Source organism: Hermetia illucens, chromosome 2 (genome assembly GCF_905115235.1).
Source record: "Hermetia illucens chromosome 2, iHerIll2.2.curated.20191125, whole genome shotgun sequence".
NCBI lineage: Eukaryota > Metazoa > Arthropoda > Insecta > Diptera > Stratiomyidae > Hermetia > Hermetia illucens.
In genome coordinates this window covers 170,988,530-171,009,807 of record NC_051850.1, presented here as the reverse complement: position 1 = coordinate 171,009,807, position 21,278 = coordinate 170,988,530, and the positions used below count along the sequence as shown (strand labels likewise).

The 21,278-nt window shown below is 42.5% G+C and overlaps 2 protein-coding genes across 20 annotated transcripts in view; one reads left to right on the top strand and one right to left on the bottom strand.

Annotated features, from left to right (window-relative positions):
* LOC119650384 (collagen alpha-1(XVIII) chain) overlaps positions 1–21,278 on the bottom strand; it is a 768,837-nt gene that overhangs the window by 159,382 nt on the left and 588,177 nt on the right. For all 19 annotated transcript variants that reach the window (XM_038053124.1, XM_038053126.1, XM_038053129.1 and 16 more), the window contains 3 exons: positions 20,470–20,910; positions 20,025–20,159; positions 19,578–19,640 (listed from right to left, as the gene is read on the bottom strand). In XM_038053124.1, coding sequence (XP_037909052.1) covers positions 19,578–19,640; positions 20,025–20,159; positions 20,470–20,910 — 639 coding nt within the window. The remainder of the gene's footprint in view (positions 1–19,577; positions 19,641–20,024; positions 20,160–20,469; positions 20,911–21,278) is intronic.
* On the top strand, positions 2,199–3,714 carry LOC119650385 (collagen alpha-1(X) chain-like). Its single transcript, XM_038053144.1, has 2 exons — positions 2,199–2,639; positions 2,813–3,714. The coding sequence occupies exons 1-2, from the start codon at positions 2,612–2,614 to the stop codon at positions 3,625–3,627; spliced, it is 843 nt and encodes a 280-aa protein (XP_037909072.1). The 5' UTR covers positions 2,199–2,611; the 3' UTR covers positions 3,628–3,714.

Genomic DNA, 21,278 nt, shown 5'->3' with positions numbered 1-21,278 from the left:
ACCTTACAAAGTTCACCAAGAAATTTGGGAAAGGTCAACTTCAGGAATGGAGAAGCTTTGAAATTAGATACTTTTTTTGTTGTTTTGGAACGAATCATCTCGAATCTGACTATTTTTAGATAGTTTTTGACATACGATCGATTTCTTTTTTCTCATATTAAAATTGTAAATTAGATGAAAGCGCGAATGTGCGTGGAGGAAGCGTCACAGCTGAGGGGACTGCATTGTTAATCTATTCTATTAGTTTAATAACATAATTTATACGAGAAATAGTAGGGGATTATGAAAAAGATAAATGGTTATTATTTGAATAAATTTTGAATCTGGGTAGTGATGCAAAATAGATGCAGTTCCATTTAATGAGTGAACAATTTCGTTTTATTAAATATTGATTTGCCCTTTTGAAATTGCACTCAATGCAATTTTTGTTTGAAAAGGACCCAGGAGATTCCCATTACATGAGCAGCCTTTGGGAACACCAAAAAGCCAGGAGAAAAGGGATCACTTTTTCCTTATTCAAACAAAAACATACACGAAAAGTTGACATCTGTTTAAAATCTGAACTGACCTAAGCAACACAAGATGCGCTACGAATAAGAATCTTTCCAGATGGAGTGATTAAAAGCCACTAGGTTTATTTCTTACGGTAGATTTGTGGGTCAATACGCGATGATTGGAAATAAAGTTGTGATGTATCTATCTCGATCTGTATACATCTATTAAGTATAGTACAACCGTTTTCCGCAACAAGAGAAAAAAAATGCCAAGACTGGTTCAACACGGCGACTACCTATTTTTTTGTGCAAGACAAGCATACAGTCTTTGGCTAGATTTTTCATATATAAAGACGTTTTAGTAGCTGCGTTAGTATCATTCATCAAGATGATTATCATTCGGATCGCACTGCTTTGTAAGCTTTCGCAAAACAATACATTAGAAGAGATTTTAAAGTTTTATTTTTAGGTACATTGTTAGCTGCAGTATATGCAGCCCAAAAAGCTGACGAAACAAAGGCTGTAACTAAATTAGATGCAAAAAGACATCCGAAGCAACTAAGAAGTGGTCGCTGCATCTGTCCGCCTGGCCCCCCAGGACCACCAGGGCCAGATGGTCGTCGTGGCGATATTGGGTTGCCAGGAGAAACAGGCCGAAAAGGACGCCAAGGCAACGTGGGAGAACCCGGGAACCCGGGACGTGATGGGCACCCTGGTCATCCTGGCCGAGATGGAGATCGTGGACAACCTGGCGATCCAGGTCCAAATGGTCATCCCGGAATGAGAGGTCTTCCAGGCCCTCCAGGCCGTGATGGTGCTACTGGACCAGCAGGTCAACGCGGCGTTGAAGGCAGTCGGGGCCCAGATGGACCACCTGGCGTAGTAGGACCAACAGGTCGCAGTGGAGGCATAGGATTTCCAGGCCCTCCAGGCCCACCTGGACCTCCAGGAGTACCAGGAGCGCCAGCACCAACACCAGCACCAGATGGAGGTGGTGGCGGCGCTGTAGTTAACGATGTACGCAGAAAGCATAAATATGGAAAGTAATAAATTATCCTATTATTTATTTATTTATTTATTTATTTATTATATGATGCATATGAGAATAAATTTGTGAACATCAAGCTGTGTTTTCAAGAGTAATATCAAGGCAGATACAAATGATTTCTACGTCAAATTCTAACGTAATACATAATCCCGTACTCAATCGAAATGTCTTACGCTCCCACAGCGAGAATCATGGTAGTTTTGCATTCAATTTGTGGACGAATGTAGGCGTGGCAGATCATCTGTGAACCTTACCGAAACACGGCGATATGGGCATGTGGACGGCCAGCCATCCAAGAAATCATGGCATTCCTGGGAGCCAGCTTTATAAGGGCAAAAGTCAACGACGTCCATATCTCCAGGCCCTCCAGGCCGTGATTGCGCTACTGGACCAGCAGGTCAACGCGGCGGTGAAGGCAGTCGGGGCCCAGATGGACCACCTGGCGTAGTAGGACCACCAGGTCGCGGTGGAGGCATAGGATTTCCAGGCCCACCAGGCCCACCTGGACCTCCAGGACCACCAGGACCACCAGCATAACGATGAAATATAAAATAATTTCAGAGTAGTAATTTACTTAGTTTTTTATTATTTATTTATTTATTTTATGATACAAATGTGAATAAAGGTGAATTAAAACCGTCTTTTCAAAGATAAGTTGAAAGCGCAACAAGCGATTTATTTGCAATCTCTTACGCTCAAACAGATTATAACTGTTTAGCATTCGATTTGTAAAATTACACAAGAGCGGATACCATTCCCACTGCTTCCATATGCTCAGATCAACCTATGAAACTTTAGAACTATTTGAATTATTAATAAACAACTTTCACCACGAGTGGCATTTCCCTGCATTCAAGTTTTAGAAATGGATTTGTGGAAGGAAGTGGAATTTTGCAAGATTAGATTAAAAAATATTCTTTGAATATAAATCTGAATTGGAAGAAAGTTGGGTCAATCATATCTTTTACTGCCTTAGCGTTTCGAGTCTATATGGAGAAGTTGTGCATTTTTGGTGGAATTTTGATTATATATAGAAGATACTGGTAGCTATATTTTAGTATCGATCGCGATGGTTGCAACAAGAACTATCATAGTTTGTAAGTATAAGCTTGTAGAAGAGCGAATTTTGACTAAATTAGTAGATTTAATTGACGGTTGTTAAGGTATATCAAAATAAGCGCATTTTAGAATAGAGATACTTTGAATGATAAACATATCTGCAGTTTCTTGCAAATAAACTAACGTTGATATTATTTTTCACGTATTTCAGTTGTGTTTGTTTTGGTGGCTAATGCTTCACCAAATATCGACAGCAGTGAAAATAAGAAACAATTGGTGACGACCGCAGCCTCCCACCGGAATGGCAAACAAGTTTTTCTACGATGCCGTTGTCCACCGGGACCACCAGGACCGCCCGGCCCTCGAGGCCGACCCGGTGAACCAGGTGAACCTGGGAAGCCAGGACGCAAGGGTCGGCCTGGGAAGCCCGGGAAGCCGGGGCACCAAGGTCACCACGGTCATTACGGTCCGCCAGGTCGTAAGGGACCTATAGGTCCCCATGGTCCTGCAGGTTATCAAGGAGATGAAGGGAAAAAGGGGCTTCCTGGTCTACCAGGACGTGATGGAATGGCAGGTCCTACAGGTCCACCTGGATTGCGGGGTCCACCTGGATTGCGAGGTCCACCTGGTCTCAATGGACGTATGGGTCCACGAGGTAGAAGAGGATTGCGTGGGTTTAGAGGACCACCTGGATCGAGAGGAGCGGCTGGCATCCGTCCTTTGGTTAACGTTGTGTATATTGACAAACAGTCTGAAGAAAATGAAGAAAAAACGGAAGAAAGCATAACAGAGTCCACAACTTCGCCAATGGTTAGCTTAAATCAAACGGACGACAACAATAATACGAACTCTACTGGGGTTGGAGGTGGAGATGCAACTGAGAAGGAATTGACGGGTAATGTTCAAGAAGTTTATAGCCACAAAAATGAAATCTATATTGACGACGAAGAAATTGATAACTTTTATGACAAAGGTCCGTTTATAGAAGTGAGAAATGCACCAAGGCAAAGGAGAGTATCTATTTAATTTTGGATTAGACAAAGTACTATTCATCAAAAATATAAATAGATAAATTATTGTAGGAGCTAAAATGTCAATAAAGCAAGGAAGGAAGGAATGTGTTTTACTAAGAATTTTATGGATAATTTTGTTCATATTTGGTAGAGGGTGTTAAGCGTTTACGATTACGATTAACTATTCATATATCCATCTATTTAGGAACTTTAGTGGCGGAAGTGTTGAATGGTGTCTGTTGCTGTAATTGTAATCATATTGCATACGGTTTATTATCACGTGTACATTCAAATGTTTATACGACAGTGTAATGTAATGATCTGAATCTATTGTGAAGGTCATAAAATCAAATGAATCTTTAATTTCTGGAAATACTTCTTCTGTAAGTTAAGCAACAGAATAGGCCTGACACATTGAAGCTTTGATGATCGTCGTTTCGGCTAAAAGAATTGAAAAAAAATCTATCGTTGGTATCTTTTTTGTTAACGATGGTATTATCATGTCAACGACATCTTTCCATATTCGGCACCATGAGTAAAGACTTCCTCAGGTATAAGAAGACTACATACACAAGATTCGTCTTCCGGAGCGCTGCTTAAATTTGTACGGTGTAAGAAAAATACTGCACATATTCGACGTTCTTCGAACACTTGTGTGTGAAAAATTTCGAGTATTTACTCCGGTGTTAATGTGATGTATGTGATGTATGAGATGGGGAAGCTTACACTAGGTGTCATCGATACACGCACCCGCATATCCACAGTGACATTCCGAGCCGGCTGAAAACTCGATTTGCACCCATGTATGTACTCTTCTTGCTCAAGTGTTATGAAACTTATTTCGCAGGATTCAGGACCAAATAGTTTCAGTATGATCTACGAAAATGGGAGCAGGGATTATAATGACTAATGTCTTTTATTTTCTTACATAGCCAATGTATAGCTGGGATCATGACTCCATTTTCGTCAAGCGGGTAGTTAAAAGAAAAGTATCTCGTTAAAAGTTCGACTACTGTTTTCATGTTCTTAAAGGATAACAAAAATGCTTTTGAAGAAGTCTCAGGTTTTTCAGAAAGGATTTTCGGCTGCCGGCAAGAATTTTAATTCCGCCAAGTTTTACGCTTCCCGTAGTAGTAGTGAGTAAACTTAATAGGGGATGACATACCGTCGAATTTTGATTTTGGTTTTATCATTATGAAGCAAGTCAGTCTGTTAGCCTTTTCATTACTGGTACTCACAATAAGAATTTTCGTTCCGCCTGCTTTCTAAAAGAGCTTACCTGTGGATAGCATGCTTTAATAGATAATGCGGACATCGCAATCATCCACTCCAGCATGTGAAGAATCTAATTAATTAACAGCAGATCGTTTTGTGACATGCTGCCACGCCATTCCCTTCAATGGACCCAAAGCGTATTCCTTGACGGAAATTAGTTTCTCAATTTTTTCAGTAGCTTCGTAAGTTGGTAGGAAAACCCGATATGAATCAATCTGTCAGACTTTTGCGTTTGAGGGAATGTATTTTGGCAGTTTGGGAAGGACTATCGTCCACACGTTGAGTAGCCAATTGATATAATGAGCATCTACCGAGTATGACCGTTGAATATTCTCCCTTCTACCATTAAGGTCGCGATGGTGTCATCTGGACCAAATAGTTCTTGCCAACTTAAAGAAGGAGCTAAATCCTTACTTAACACACGCAAGTGACATTATTTTGCACGTCAATTTTTGCAGTTACATCATCACTTCAGAGAGTCAAAGGATAGTATAGGTCTCAGGGCGAAACGTGGAGTGATATCCACGATGGAGCATAAAACCCGGGAGACGCCTGCTGAACCAACACCAACAGCTCTACTACCAAACCCTATCTCCACCTCCATGTGATGGCCGCTGGGTGCCCTTTCTTAACGAAAAGCTGCAGACGGAGAAGAATTAAGGCGAGCCTCCCGCGGCGAAAAACGGGACAAATTGTACCAACTGGTCCTCCAGGTTGGGAGTTGGGTAGGGCTGACAACCATACATGGAAAACCAAAATTACGAAGCCACCGAAAGAGCCTCGGATAGCACTGATAACACAACGACGAACCCGGGAACGACAACGGAATAACGATTTGCGCATTTTCTCATGGAACGTGAGCTACCTGTACAGACCGAATGCTGCTGATCAGCTAGCCGATACTCTGTCTCATATAGGGTTGGTATGACAGCGTTGCAGGAGATGAGCTGGACGATTTCCTGGAGAAGAGTCGCTACACCATATATTGTAGCGGCCATTCAGTAAGCAATGAGTTTGGAGTAGGGTTCTAGTCAGCCAAAAAATGAAACTTGCTGTTCTCGGCTTTGAAAATATAAACGAAATTTAGAAATATAAGCCTCATTAACGTTCACGCCCCTACAGAGGAGACTGTAGAATCGGAGGAGGATACCTTCTACGAGGCAGAAGAACGAACCCTCGAAGCCTGCCCCTGATATGATATCAAAATCATACTTGGGGATTTTAACAGCCAAGTAGGGAAGGAGCCCGTATTCAGGCGATACGTTGGCTCCCATAACTTACATCAAAATACAAATGATAACGGACTGCGGATTATTCAATTGGCAGTGCCACACGAAATGGTTGATGGAAGTACCTGGCTTTCGCAGAAAGCGGTCCACATACGAACGTGGGCCCCTCCAAGCGGGACCACTTTCCATCAAATTGATTAACCGTACCAGCCACGGAAGTTTTACCTACAAGTCAGCAGGATGAAGCCTTATACACCTCGATGCTCATCCTGCCGAGACAAAGAGCGAAACCCGATTTTCGACAGAATGGGCATATTGGTGTGATGGGTTGAATATTTTGATGAACTACTGAACAACCAGCACATCGACGAGTTGGAGGTCCCGCCAACTGAAGACGACGGACAAGTATGGAAGAAACAGTCCGTGCAATTTATCAGCATAAAAATCATAAGTCACCAGGAGCCAATGGAATTACAGCCGAATTGGTTAGATATGGAGGCGACCAATTACACCAAGCGATTCATCAACTTGTGCTCACGGTGTGGGACAGCGAATCAATGAAGACTGGCAAAGAGGCATTATCTGTCTCATACATAAAAAGGGAGATATCACACAGTGCAGCAATTATAGAGGTGTCACGTAGCTAAGTATCATCTGTAAGATATTCTCCACTATCTTGCTAGGTCGGATAACCCCATACGCTCAGAACATCATTGACCCATACCAAAGAGGCTTCACTTCAGGCAAATCAGCAACAGATCAGGTTTTCTCTCTGCGGCAAGCGATGGAAAAACTGTTGGAATATGAACATCAGTTGCACCATCTCTTCATCGACTTTAAAGCCGTCTATGATAGCATAGCCAGGGTAAAACTGTTCACGGTCATGAGAGAATTCGGAAATTGATAAAACTAACTAGGCTGCCCCTGACCAATGTGCGAGGCCAGATAAAAGCTGCAGCATCACTTTCAAGACCATTCGACGTCAACAACGGTCTGTGACAAGGGGGTTGATCCGCGATGCTGAGGTAGTGCGAGGGGTACGATCTTCTTTAAGTTCGCCCAACTGCTGGCCTATATTGACGATGACGTGGCAACGTCAGCACCAAAAACCAACCAACCAACAATATCAAACCGCATTGGTTAAACGGGAAGAATAAAGATAGGAGAACACAACTTTGAGACCGTCGATAATTTCTCCTATCTAGGGTCGAAAATCACAACCGATAACAGCTACAATGATGAAATACGCGCACGGTTGTTGTCAGCCAACAGAGCCTATTTCAGTTTACAAAAACAGTTCCGCCCAAAACATCTCACCATAGGGTCAAAGGTCTTACTGTACCCTACTTGAGGATGACGATTCCGTAGCCTCCATAACGAAGAAATCTGTGAGCGATACCATGACCGTCCGGTTGTGGATAAAATCCGGCTCAATAGATTACGCTGTGCGGGTCACTTAATCCGTATGGATGAGGATGATCCCACCCGGAAAGTCTATAGGGGCAATATCTATGGTAGGAAAAGAAGACGAGGGACACTCTGCCCGAGATGGAACGATTCCGTAGGTCAGGACGCCAGACAGCTTTTAGGGATATCAACTTGGTGGACCTCGGCGAAAAAACCGGGATGTCTGGAGTTCGTTATTAAGGCAGGACTAGACCGGATACCGGTTGTTGCGCCGTTGATGATGGTGATGATAATGAGTCAGGGAAGCAAGTCAACCCGCGAGCAAAAAACGAACCTAAAATAAATGTTTTGCATTTTTTTGTCTGCGAATTCCAAACGAAAATGGAAGAGATGACTGAAAAAATTTTGAATTGAGAGTTTAAATAAAAATTCATCTCAAAACTTTATGCATTACGATCCAAATTAGATGCAAATGGATCTATTTGTACATATCTTATGTACCACACTACTATTTGTCATTCAATGGATGTATTCCTAACTGATCATACGAAAAAGATTCTATTGAAATTCATTGTCAATTTTTACCTCTTTCAATAGGACGGTCAAATATTCTTTGGCTGTGATTTATAGATTTTCATAAATAAGCGTAATTAGATGTTTAGAATCTAAAGCTTAGATACAAACAACCAATAGATGTTTAAAATTCTTTAATTTGTATCTAATTTACATAATCTTCAATATATCTTCTGCAGGTCCGGAAACCGGTTCACCAATGTTGCTGAATGGTCAGTTTCTGACCTACTCTACTACTTGGTATTTTAGTCAGGTACGCCCAATTGATTTATGATATAAAACATTTCCCATGTGTTGTTGTCTATTGCTAAATATAGAAAATATCTCATAAAATAAATCTCCCAAGATAAAGGTAAATCTTGATTTTCCCTTTTTTTCAATATTTTCTATGTAGATTTTGTGTTACTCAGATTTTTCCGATTAAGGTGGTTGTTTTTGTATGGAAAAGATTAAAATTATTTGATTAACACAATTCGTAGCTTTTAGATAATACTCGGAGAAGTATTATTATTATTTTGATTTTATTTGGATTTTAAAGAGATTTCGAAGCTTCCAAGCGGTCTGAAGTGAAGTATGCCCTTAAATATTGACTTATAATTAAAAATGCGAATTTATTTATATTTAGAATATGACAAGAAATGGTAAAACTAGAACAATAAGCCATTGAACTTCACAAGGCACAAAGATACTTTTCCGGCTATACCGTTTTATTTTCTATTTTTGCTGCCTTAGGGCCCCATATTTTTAAGATGGAATTTGAAGTCCGGGTCAATGAATTGTTGCAGAAATTGGGATAAGGGTCACATAATCATTTATTTTGTTTATTTTTTATCTTGTTTATAGCCACATGAATGATACGACATATTTCCATTTTGTGGGTTTGGCTGCTCATTAACGGATACTCACTTTGTCGTCCTGAATATTTACTTCTGATTTGCAGGGCATTGTTAGTTTTATAGCATTTTGGCAAACTTTGGTCTCACACACCCCTTTTCCAGTGGAGCTCAACGATTCGTAATTTGTTGGTGGTCCAACGTTAAAGGAGGAAATGTGAGCATACCCCAGATTGAGTCTCTCGCTATCACTGATGACAGTATGATACTCCTGACAGTTTTGTAGAGATTGAAGCTCTTTTTCCTTGAATTGCTTGTACATTGATACAAGTATTTTAGTGTGAATTGGTTTTGGAATGTGTAGATTGGAAATATCAGCCTGTTTGGTTGCCCGACCTGGCGTTCGGGGGAGTAAAGTCAGTTGTCAAAAAAAAAACCAGAGTTTCCGACAGATAAATTTTCTGATATGAAAGTATTTACTTCGTCCATTCAATCTGCAAACTTCAAATCTTTTTTGCTATGGCAACTGCGCCTACAACCTTTGAGTATCAAAAACGATTTATAGTTAGTTTTTGTAATATGTGGACTTTCCTTTACAAAGCTTGCGAGGGCCCCAGGATAATTTTATTCTCCAACATCGAGAATTTTGGCGATATAAATTGGATATTTTAGGCCTAAGCAAAGTTATATGATAAGACTCAGGAGAGTACTCCTCTCCTTCTTGGTGTAGTCAGTTTTGTACTCTAGGAAGCTTAATAAACGCGGTAATAAACGTTAATCCATTATCGGGCTGTTGCTGAAAGTTATATCAAGCGCCCTCTGATAATTTGGGCGCCGGTTTCTAACAGAATATTGACATCAAGATTCTAGTCTAGGTTACGGAGCATCAGAATTTTGGGGGCGTTACACATCAACGGGATTTGCCGACATAAAGGAGACTCTATGAGCAACTACAGGTACTTTAGGACAGGCTTCCTAAAACGGCCATTGTGATAAGTGATTCGAATGTCAAGTGGGATCTGACATATTTTACTCGGGCATGCGATGGGAATGAGATACGATGTTTATGACTGTAACATCAACGACGAATGGTTTGTAAATTTTTACAACTTTCACCGGCTCGTCACTGGCAGGTTCGAACACAATCCCATTCACAAGATCAGTGGCCGGCAAGGACCGTCGAATCTGATCGCAAAAGTCGTGATCAGTGGTAGTTTTAGGACATATCTTTTGGAAGAAGTGCTGATAGCTGTTTCTAAGGGGACCATTATCTGATCATCGCATACCTTCGCTTGTATATCACTGATGGTACTCTTCGAAAGGCAGCAGTCGTGTTCAACAGTTCTTGCTACGAAAACCACACAAATTTCAATCAGCCCGTCCAAGATTATTAATCTGCACTGGGCCAAAATCGGAATTATTTTTATCTGGTAGTGTCGATAAATTTGTCGACCCCCTTTCAAGAGAACATTAAAAATGATGGACACATGGAGGCAAATCGATAAACACAAGCAGCTGGGAGTTTTGTGGATGGCTATGAGTGGAAGTGAGCGTCCATTACCATATACCGTACCCTACACCGTAGATATTCATTACTGAAGCATCTTCAAATAATATGACTGGAAGATGGAAAAGACTGCGTCTTGTTAAGATCTGAGGCAAGATACACATCGGTTAATGAATAAATCCGTTGTTAACCTTTTCTGGCGATACGTCACTAAGTCCTAGCATGTGGTCGGACAGTCCTTTTTTTATTCTCTCCTTTTCAACTTCGGTTCGTTCGGTTGAATAATGTTGCCTAAAATTGCCTTTTGCATATCAGGTTCTGCGCGGCCCCACGTTTCCGATAAAGGACACGTAGAATCTGACAGAATGACATGAGAGTAACTGAAGGGTCTAAAATAATCCCTTCACCACATTCGCGAATCTTCTTCACACAGACGCGTGCAAGCGCATGTCGACGGGAAATTTCAGTGGAACTGATGAAATTGTATGTCTAAATTCGCCACTTTGCTTTTGGTTTTAGAATAGTTCTTCACTCATGATTGCCAAGGACAACTCATCTTCGAAAAAGAGACTGACACATAGACGAAGAACCGACTTTAATAAGGTTGTGTTTTACACAAAGCCTTAAAGGCTAAACTAGCCTATTACGTAATCCACGGGGTCCTTCAAAGAGAAGACTTTCCTAATGGGTCTAGAAGGAGTAGATGACCTGAAGGAACCATTGGTGGAAAAGGTGAATCAGCTGCGTCAGCGTGTAATTGAGACATGTGAAGTTCCAGGAAATCTCGATATTTGTTGAATGCCATACTGGTTCAAAAGATCGTTGAAAGCCGCGGATTTGAACTGTATCCTATTATCAGTCGTGATCGATTCAGGGATTCCAAATACATGAAACATTCTCTTCTCCAAGTATCCTGTCAGCACGTTCGCGATAAACGGTTTAATCGGTTCAACGAATGAAAATTGGGAGAGAATCGAAAACGACAATCGCTCCCATATTTCCGACGCGAGATTTAGATCGATATACAAGCATTGAAACCCACGATCGGAGATTAGCGCTTTTCCCATTAGAGACTAGAGCGTTTGATTGGGAGCTTTTGACGTCTTGCACGTTTCACAATTGCGGATGTAGTCCTTGACCTGTCAAACCATTTTAGGCCAATAAAACCACAACCGCAGTGTACCAAAGGTTTTACCGGCCAACGGGCTTTGCTCGCTGGTGTGTCGTCAACTGGTGTTCGTTGATGTTTTCTACCCAACATACGGAAGGTGCAAATAGGTCCTATGCGAGTCCGAACTGGCGCACAAAATTAGGACCAAGGTAAAGATTTTGGGTTAACGACGGGATAAGGAGGAATGACATCGATTTATTCCGAACACGAAACGTGATGTCGGCCGACACTCTGCCTACTGTTGAGTGACGAGTCTCGCCGGTTATCCTGGGATCGATGTGTAATCTCTCCTAGTTTTACCGACCGCCGTTAACAATTTTCTGGGCGAAATCCGAAGCCCAGCCACACGTTCACCCAAGACTGTGACATCTGTATGCAAGCGAATTGCTGGGTCGACTTGCGAGAACGGCAGAGTAGTAGAGCCGACGGTTACGCATTATTCGCCGGGAATATTGACATAAGCGAAGAGTTAAGTGCTTAGGCTTTCTCATTGCCATCTCTGCTACTCCGAAGTTCCGTTTTCTGGCCGCTTTTTATTGTTGCAGTCTTACATGCAAGGGCCTCAGAACCGAAAGCGGGAGTTTTCTAGAAATAATAGGTGGTGGAGTCAAATCCGGGTCAGTCGTAGCTAAGTTGTCAGACCGCTTCAACACGGAAGACGTTGTTACAATGCCTGCGAAGTCACGTGCGTCCAATGCAGGAACGCCCTGCTAACTGGAGCTGGGCGCTGGAAGTCGACATTTTGGACATACGGGCTTACGTGTGTTCGAGCGCCCGCAACCCAACCAAATGACTTTGGGATTCTCCAAACAGTCTCCAAACAAATGTCCAATCTGCCGACAATTCTAGCAGACCGGACTGAGAATTTCCTGAGATGTTCTTTAGGTCAGCACACACATATTCGGCAGAATAGCTGTGCAATTGGTGACTGAGCCTGCTTGCGAGACGTTCCTCTCTCTTACGCAGCTCGCGATCCATACTAGCCGGAAAATAGAGAATTTTGCCTCTGAACGTCGGTTTTGTTAGGACAAACTTGTTAGCACTGATGAAGGGAATAAGTAGTTCCCGAAATATCGGTATTTGCAAGAAGTAGAGACACCAACGAAAAAGAAACAACAAGTTTTTATTATTTCAGATAATTGAAAATAATCGCAAAATTACACTCAGAAGAATATTTTGTTTTTCAAATTCTGAAACGAAGAGATAGCGGTTTCACATATAGGTAGCGAAGGGCACTCCTCAGAAGTACAGACGGACGGCAATACATTTCAGCATATAGCTGCAAAGGCCCGTAGATCCAGAGACTTCTGGAAGGCAATTACCTACGAGAAGTTAAGTCTCAAATACAAACAAAACAAACGACTAGCTTTCATGTTCTACCAAGGATAGGGCAGGAAACTCTACTTTACAAGATGGGAAAGGAAATTGAGGCTTAGGAACACTCGCTTTCGAGGAAAAGGGCGTGAAATCTAAAACTAGAAATGTGAAGCCGAGTGTACGTGGAGCCTAGCCGGGAACAATGTTGAGAATCTATTGATTAGACTATCTTCCACTGATTCAAGAAACCTGTGAATAAGAATCCTGGGCCTGAATCCAGGAAATGTCGGGCACCATATTGGGCGCCATTTGTAATGAACATGAGGGTAGTAGGATTATCAAACGACCATCCTGAATGGTCGAAGACAACCGAGAGGGAAGAGCTATCCGAAAACCTAAAAGACATTGGCTAATTAACCGTGAAGGTCAGCCCGCAAATACTGAAGCTTCATCAAAGTGCTTGGTTGACACGTTCTTTCATGCCTCTGTGCTAGACAGGTTAGGGAATGTGGTGGGAGATTTGAGCGCTTTACATGTCATTTGTACAAAATCAACGTGTCTATACCGATGTGTGGGTCCGCACAACACAACGAATAAAAGAATTTGCGAAGGCCTAACTAAATAAATCAGAACGCGGGGAAAACCTGGAAAATTAAAAAAACGGCTTGACCGCCCGCGTGGAGCCGTAAGACTCCGAACTCGAGTGCCGCGATCTAGATGGAAGATCCACAACGGATTACAGTCTCGATCGTTGTTTCTGCTGCTTCAGTAGGTTATTGAGGCGCAACCCCTGAGGTTCCTTCCCATCCTTGACCCCGCAAAACCTTACTAGGGACACCCTTCACATGATGGCCTGAGGATGTCAAGGAACCTTAGGGGCCAAGCCACCATAACCATCTGAGGCAGGAGAAGCAAGGATCGAGACTGTGATCCGTCGTGGATCTTCCCTCTCGATCGCGGCACTCGGGTCCGGAGACTTACGGCTTCACGCGCATAGTCGAGCGGTTTTTTTTTTATTTTCCTGGTTTATTTCGCGTTGTGGTTTTCTTTGTTTGGCCGTCGTGAATTCCCTTGCTCGATCTGTCATTTTTAGATCCGGTGCGGAATCACGTTGATTTTGTACAAATGACATGTACAAGAATGTGTCAACCGAGCACTTTGATGGAGCTTCCATATTTGCGGGCTGACCTTCACGACCCCTTAGCCAATGTCTTTTAGATTTTGGGATAGCTCTTCCCTCTATCTGATCATCCTATTTCCCTTATGTACCTTACATATTGAGATCATCTCTCTTGCGCGCGAGGAGTCCTTTCCAAAGGGTCAGGAACAAATAATCTTAAGAACGAAAGGCAAAGAGATCCTATTTTTTAGTTTTTTTACCATTCTCTCTTTTTTCGGCATTTTAGGACTTTTTTTGGGTGAAGTTTTAAGTCGAGCTCAATGGGTGCTAAGTGTTAATTAACTTCGTCTTCTATCGAGATAGGTTCAGGATGGCTTAGGGAAATGGCTAGCGTTCACAACGTCTTCGGACGATGTTCTGGAGTATATAAGGAGCAAAGTTGGTTTACTCTCTCCTCTGTCCTGCATTAAACTCACAAAAGACGACAACACCGACCGGGTCATTGCATCTTTCAAGGTTACTTATCCGCACGAAGTTGATGTCCTCGGCAACCCTTCCTTCTGGCCTGAAGGTGTATTCATAAAGCCGTATAAACGCCCCAATTCGTGGGTAAATTTCAGGGCAACCCGCCTGCCTCGCCGAGCTATATAACTGGATCCATGTTCACTGTCCGTCTGTTTTATCAGAACGTCAGGGGTTTAAGAACCAAGCTGGGGGCCTTCAATTTATCCGCGCTGGCTCAGCAACACCATGCCATCTGTATCTCCGAAACCTGGCTAGACGATGCCATATTATACTCCGAGCTCCCCGAAGGGTACTCCACTTTCCGTTGTGACAGGGACCGGGATGCTTCTCGTAAGTCCACTGGCGGTGGAGTCCTAATTGCTATAAAAGATTCACTCCCCGCTGAACTCGTCTTCTCCTCCTCTGGCTTTCCTTTTGATTGTGTTGCTCTTCGTGTCTCCCCGCCCAACTTCCTCCCGTTCAGTGTTTCTTGTGTATATGTCCATTGTGCTAGCCCTTCTCACCTGTATGAAGAATTGTTTGACAGTTTGTCTGAACTCCTTACCGTCAGATTCCCTTCCCTCCCTTTCTTCCTTTGTGGAGATTTCAACCTCCCCATGCTCAACTGGCCTAATCATCCTAGTCTTCCAATTCCTTCCAACAACCTCTCCCATTCTTCCCTCTCACTTTCTTCCTTTATGTATACTTGCTCTGCCCTGAATTTCAATACCACCAAAAACTCCTTGGGCCGCACTCTCGATCTCTTCCTTTCTAACCTCCCCGAGCGCCACCTCTCTTTATTTCCTGGCACATCCCCGTATGTAAAAACCGACGCTCACCATCCCGCGGTTGAATTTGAAGCGGAGCTCCCTCGTTCAAAACCCAAAACCAAGCGTAAACCCACTAAGTTCAACTTCCGCAAAGCCAATTTTGACGGTCTGAACTCAGCTTTAGCGTCTTTCAACTGGGTACATATATTAAGTAATTCATCGTGTGATCAAGCTCTTAACACCTTCTACAATATCCTCTCTGATCTCCTCTCCTGTTATGTCCCTTCTTCCCCTCCCTGCCTACGTTCTTACCCAACTTGGTTCACAACGGAACTTCATATTAACATTCGCTTGAAACATACACTGAGGAAGAAGTTTCGGGCTTCTAAAAATGACGCCGGCCTTGCTCACTTTAAAGCTATACGATGTACTGTGAAGTCAAGGGTCAGAAAAGCGCGTAAAAGGTACCTATTTAGCGTCGAAGCCGCCCTTGCCCGCGGTAAATTAAAACCCTTTTGGTCTCACGCTCGCAACTCTCGTAATCCAACTCAATCTGTCCCTTCTTCTATCAGCCTCGGTGACTCCACTGCCAACTCCCCACAACAATCCTGCGACCTTCTCAGCACCTACTTCTCTTCAGTGTTTTCTCCCTCGAGCCCTTCACCTTTCATAACCACAGACTCCTCCGAATTACTAGCCATTCCTCTCCTTACGCCTTCCTTGGTTGAGTTCCTCATTGGTAACCTTGATCCCAATGTCGGACCTGGCCCCGATGGGCTTCCTAATCTCTTCCTCCTTAACTGTAGAAAACACATTTCCCTTCCCCTGTGTATAATCTACAACAAAAGTCTAGACGAATGCTACTTTCCCCCGTCTCTGGAAAGAGGCCCTTATCATTCCTATCCTCAAGAGCAGAGACCCTTCCCTTGCTGTGAACTACCGCCCCATTTCCCTTTTCTCCTCTTACTCCAAAGTCCTAGAAAGATACGTCAACGACTGGTTGACCGCGCACTTCGGTCACCTCATTGTCAAAGAGCAGCATGGTTTCGTGAAACATAGATCAACGGCTTCAAATCTTCTGGTCTTTACCAACTTTGTTGCTAAACGCTTGAATTCACGACAGGAGGTACATGCTGTTTATACTGATTTCTCCAAAGCCTTTGGCACCGTTGACCATAACATTCTCCTCTCTAAACTTTCTTCGCTAGATTTCCCTCCCTCAGTCATCTCCTGGCTTTCCTCCTATCTCTCATACCGTTCCTGCAAAGTTTCTTTTCATGGTCACTCATCTGGTTCCTTCTCTCCTTCCTCTGGGGTTCCCCAAGGCTCTACACTTGGCCCTCTACTCTTCCTGTTTTTTATCAATGACCTCGCCTCCATCCTCACCTGTCCGTATTTGCTTTACGCAGACGACCTTAAATTGTTTGCCTCTGTTTCGTCTCCATTGGACTGTGCTCTCTTACAATCCAACCTTGATAATTTAGCCCGTTAGTGTTCGGTCAACAAGCTAACACTGAATGTCAACAAATGCCACTGGATGCGCTATCCCCTTAAACCCTCCCCATCATCCTTTTCCTATTCTCTCAGTGGTCAATCCCTTTCACTACTGACCTCCTTCAAAGACCTGGGTGTAATATTCGACGATAAACTTCGTTTCAATTTCCACTTCGTTGACATCATCAATAGAGCTTCCAAAATGTCTGGTTTTATCCTATGTTCCTCGTCCGACTTTACCTCAATCCAGCCCTCCTTAACACTCTTCAATTCCCTTGTCAAAAACATCCTTGAATATTGCTGTGTAGTCTGGTCCCCCTACTGCATCCGTGACGGCCGCGCTCTTGAAGCTGTACAACGCAAATTCACCCGGACCCTCTTTTACAAAAAGAACCTTCCACGGGTTGATTATCCGTCACGACTTCGCACCCTCAATCTCCCCTCCCTACAGCAACGCCGTATCTTCCTTGATATGTGTACTCTTTTCAAACTCTGCAATGGTCTGATGGACTGCTCCGCCAACTCGGATATTACTCTCCGTATCGCCTCGTCTCATAACACACGTAATGCGGACATTTTTGATGTACCCTTCGCCGAGCTCGAGATTTACTTTCACTCTCCGATCCCGAGGTTTTGCCGGTCCTACAATGCCCTACAGCTTGGTTCCTTTGACTCTATGTCCCTCTCTAGCTTTAAGCGCAAAATATGCCATTTACTTGCTCCTCCCTCTGAGGACAATATGTAATAAGAAATTTGCTTTCTGTGTATTGTCCTCATTAAATAAATAAATAAATAAATAAATTCAAATGGTTACTTGCTGATTCTATTACCGCTTGATACTAATTCTGTTCGGTTCCGAATTATTTCTTCTGCTTTTCTGGTTTCTTCTACAAATTTTCGTTACTCCCCCCTATAAAGAATGCAGTCCTGGGTTAGGGTGGGGACCATTTCCAAATAGGGCAGAAGACAAGCAACATATCCTCACATCCTCAACTTTCTATTCTGATAAAAGCTTCATTCACAAGAATATATAAAATTTACGAAGCCTGATGTTCCTCCCCATATACACATATTATGTGCTTCCATCCGCTTCCATTTCCATTAAGGATTAACTCTTTGTTTCATGACCGTTACAACATTACCGTGCCGGGCGAAATTCTCAAATAAACATTATTAAGTCCTAAACAGTTTCCTTCATATACGCCAACCGGATGATCCTCCTTCACATCTTTTTGATTGGCATTGTCATTCTCATAAACGGCAAATAGTCTCTTCTATTCCGCAATAATCCTCCATACCCGCTACTCATGAGGGCCAATAAATCTTTGACAGGCTCCATCGTTTTGTTGGTGAGGCGATGATGCAGGATGACTCGCGATATAATTTCCCATGTGCACGTAAAAATAAAGGACTCGGTATATAAATAAAAATTAGGAGAATGGAGGTGGAAAGTTGTGAAGGCCTCGAGGAGCCGAATACGAGAGCCTGGAATAATTGCTCCTTAGATTTCCGCATAGTCATCATTGTTGACGCCCAGTAAACGTTAAAGGATATATTTAAGTTGGTGCCGTGACATATACCAGAAGTAATACGAGGTCGATAGAAGAAGCTGTCGTAATCGTGACGATGCAGGAAATTATCGTGGGGTCAGTATTTTCCGAGGTGAATAGAAAATACTTAGAATCCGCAGGACGTAAAGAGGTCCTATATTGCATGGGACATATGTATTTTCATTGACATGCAAGGAGAACTGACATGGTTTATTAGTCAGTTATTAATTCTCAAAATAATAGATTATTTGGTACCAGATTAGCTTTCTTTCAAAAAGTGTCCTAGCCTTCAAACCCCGCATTGAATAACCTAAATTTGTTAAATATATTGTTCTACATTGTTCCATATTGTAAATGAGATGCGCGTCATCATCCCTTACAGATAATTTTCCATTTCCATTGACGGTGTGATAAGTCACTTCACCATTCAGCCTTGATGTTCATACTATGTACCACCATAGTCCTCCGATGGGAGTCCGTAGATTGCTTGCAGCATCGGAAGTTTCCTCTCTTCAAAATCCACTAACGGTCTGTTCGCCAATCTATTATTTCAGATCACAAACACACATACTCGTATACACAATCCATGCCGACCACCTCACCGCTAAGGGAAAAGTTTCCACATAAAATCTGAAGTACTTCTGTTTGCAAAATTAAGAATGGAGTTGCAGTTCACAAGTTTAGTATGCCCTCGGGGGCCATTTGTTTGGTATCGAGAAAATTTCAAGGAGAGACAGAAACCATCCGGAACTGGGTAGAAAAAAAATGTCTCACTGTCCGAAAATTAACTACAGTCAGGAAGAAAACTATCCAGTGAAGCACTTTTGAGTGAGTAGTTTCCAAAATTTCATCCTTGGAATATCAAAGGGAGAAGTCGTCAAGGACCTTGGCACTGAGTGGGATGATTCTGAGTACTTTGGGGATGAGATTTTCTCGGAAAATCTTTCAAGAACGCTTTCAGGCGCTTCACTAATTTTTACAATTAAGGGAGGAATATTGGTGGTTTAATAAGGTTAGGACTAGTCGAACCCCAAACAGAATTTCTAAAAAGTACACTATATTCCATTAGGGGGTGGAATATATCTAAATATAGTCATTAGTTGCCTATCGTATATCCATAATGAATCAATTCAATTTTTTTTGTTGCATCTTCTAAGAAAAAACTTCATTTCGCGCCCACAACGCTATATACAATTGTCCGCAATGTACTCACCCCTTCACCGCGTTGTCCTTTTTGTCCAGTTTCGCCTTTCGGTCCTGGTGGACCAGGTCGACCCTAAAAAATTTCAACAAAATACTTTTAGACATTGTCTCGGTGAAATATTCAATGGATGAAAATGAATTATACAGTGGAACTTGGGGAAGAATGTCCTGGCTACAGAAAACTTAAAAAGGGAATCGTAGGAAAATGGTGAGCAACCAACCACAATTAATTTTGCATTGCAATGTTGCAATAGAGAATAGACTGAATGAATGAACTAAATTAAATTGAACTCGGAATGATGGTGGTAAGAAGAGAATTTACAACAAAGGATTTATTTTGTTCAACTGAAAGAACAAAATAACTGTTTTTTACAAGGGTCTTCGGTGTGGATGGGGAGAAAAAAATAGAGAAGACTTAGCCAATCAATTTAATCAAGTTGGAAGTAATTTTACATACCGTCCCAGCCCAAGGTCCTGGAAGCCCGGTGTCGCCGCTGTGTCCTTTCGGTCCTGGAGGCCCTGGCGGTCCCATTGGTCCTTGAGGACCTGGTTTACCTCGTTTTCCTTTCAAGCCCCTGTCTCCTTTCTCTCCCTGTAAATTAAAATCGTGCATTTCAGTTTGATGGAGGATATTGTCGTCGAGAAATTGAATCTGCTGAGAGTCGGGATTTTTTGTGACATTACGTTGCTTTTAATGAAACCCTCATTATTTTAAAATCGTAAGAAACTGAAGTTATATGGCTTGATTTTCGCAAAAAAACATGATTCGTTTGTCCTTCTTAGAACTCTTGAAAGTGGACGTATCAATATAATTAGATACAATGAAAATAATGTTATCATATTACTAGAATCACAGTCAACAGAATAATCTCAAAAAAGCAAACTTTAATTCATAACATTACCTTTGTACCATTCATGAGGCCATCTGCTGAAAAAATACTTCGTCCCGGCGGTCCTTCCGGTCCTCGATCACCTTTAATACCAGCTGGTCCACGAAGTCCTTTCTCTCCCTTTTCACCTTTTTCGCCTACTTGACCTGGAAGACCTGTTAGGCCTACTGTACCGGGTTCACCAGGTGATCCTGGTTCGCCATCAAATCCTGCCGGTCCTCGTGGTCCTGGTTGTCCAGGCGGACCAGCTTGGCAAGTGCATTCGGTTACATTTTTAGCATCGGAATATAATACAGTTCCTGGAGGTCCAGGTGGACCAATTGGACCTATTTCTCCTTGTGAGCCTCTATCTCCTTTATTGCCTATCGCTCCTGGAGGCCCTGCTAAGCCTGGTATTCCTGGCTGTCCGGGTTCACCTTTTAAACCTGTCGCTCCATGCGGCCCTGGGTGCCCCTGGAATTGATATTAGATAAATGAACTTAGTTACTGCTCCAATGGAAATTACTATAAGTTACTGATTACTTTATCTATTTATAAAATGATGATGATGATGATAGGACAGTAAATTTAACAAGCTCAAAGCTTAGAAGCTTCACATATGAAAGTTATAGCTGATTTTTATTGGATTTTTTATTTATTTTTGCTGTTTTGTGGGCACGATCCGATTATTCACTTTTCGCATCAGGCTACTAACTAAACTTCTCCACGTTGTCAGAACCTGGAATCCTTAGACAGGATAAAGTTCGGGAATCCACCCGGGAGGGGAGAGGTCGAGGGGAATTCCTTAGTTCTACCACCTAGTTCGTCTACGGGTTGAGTTC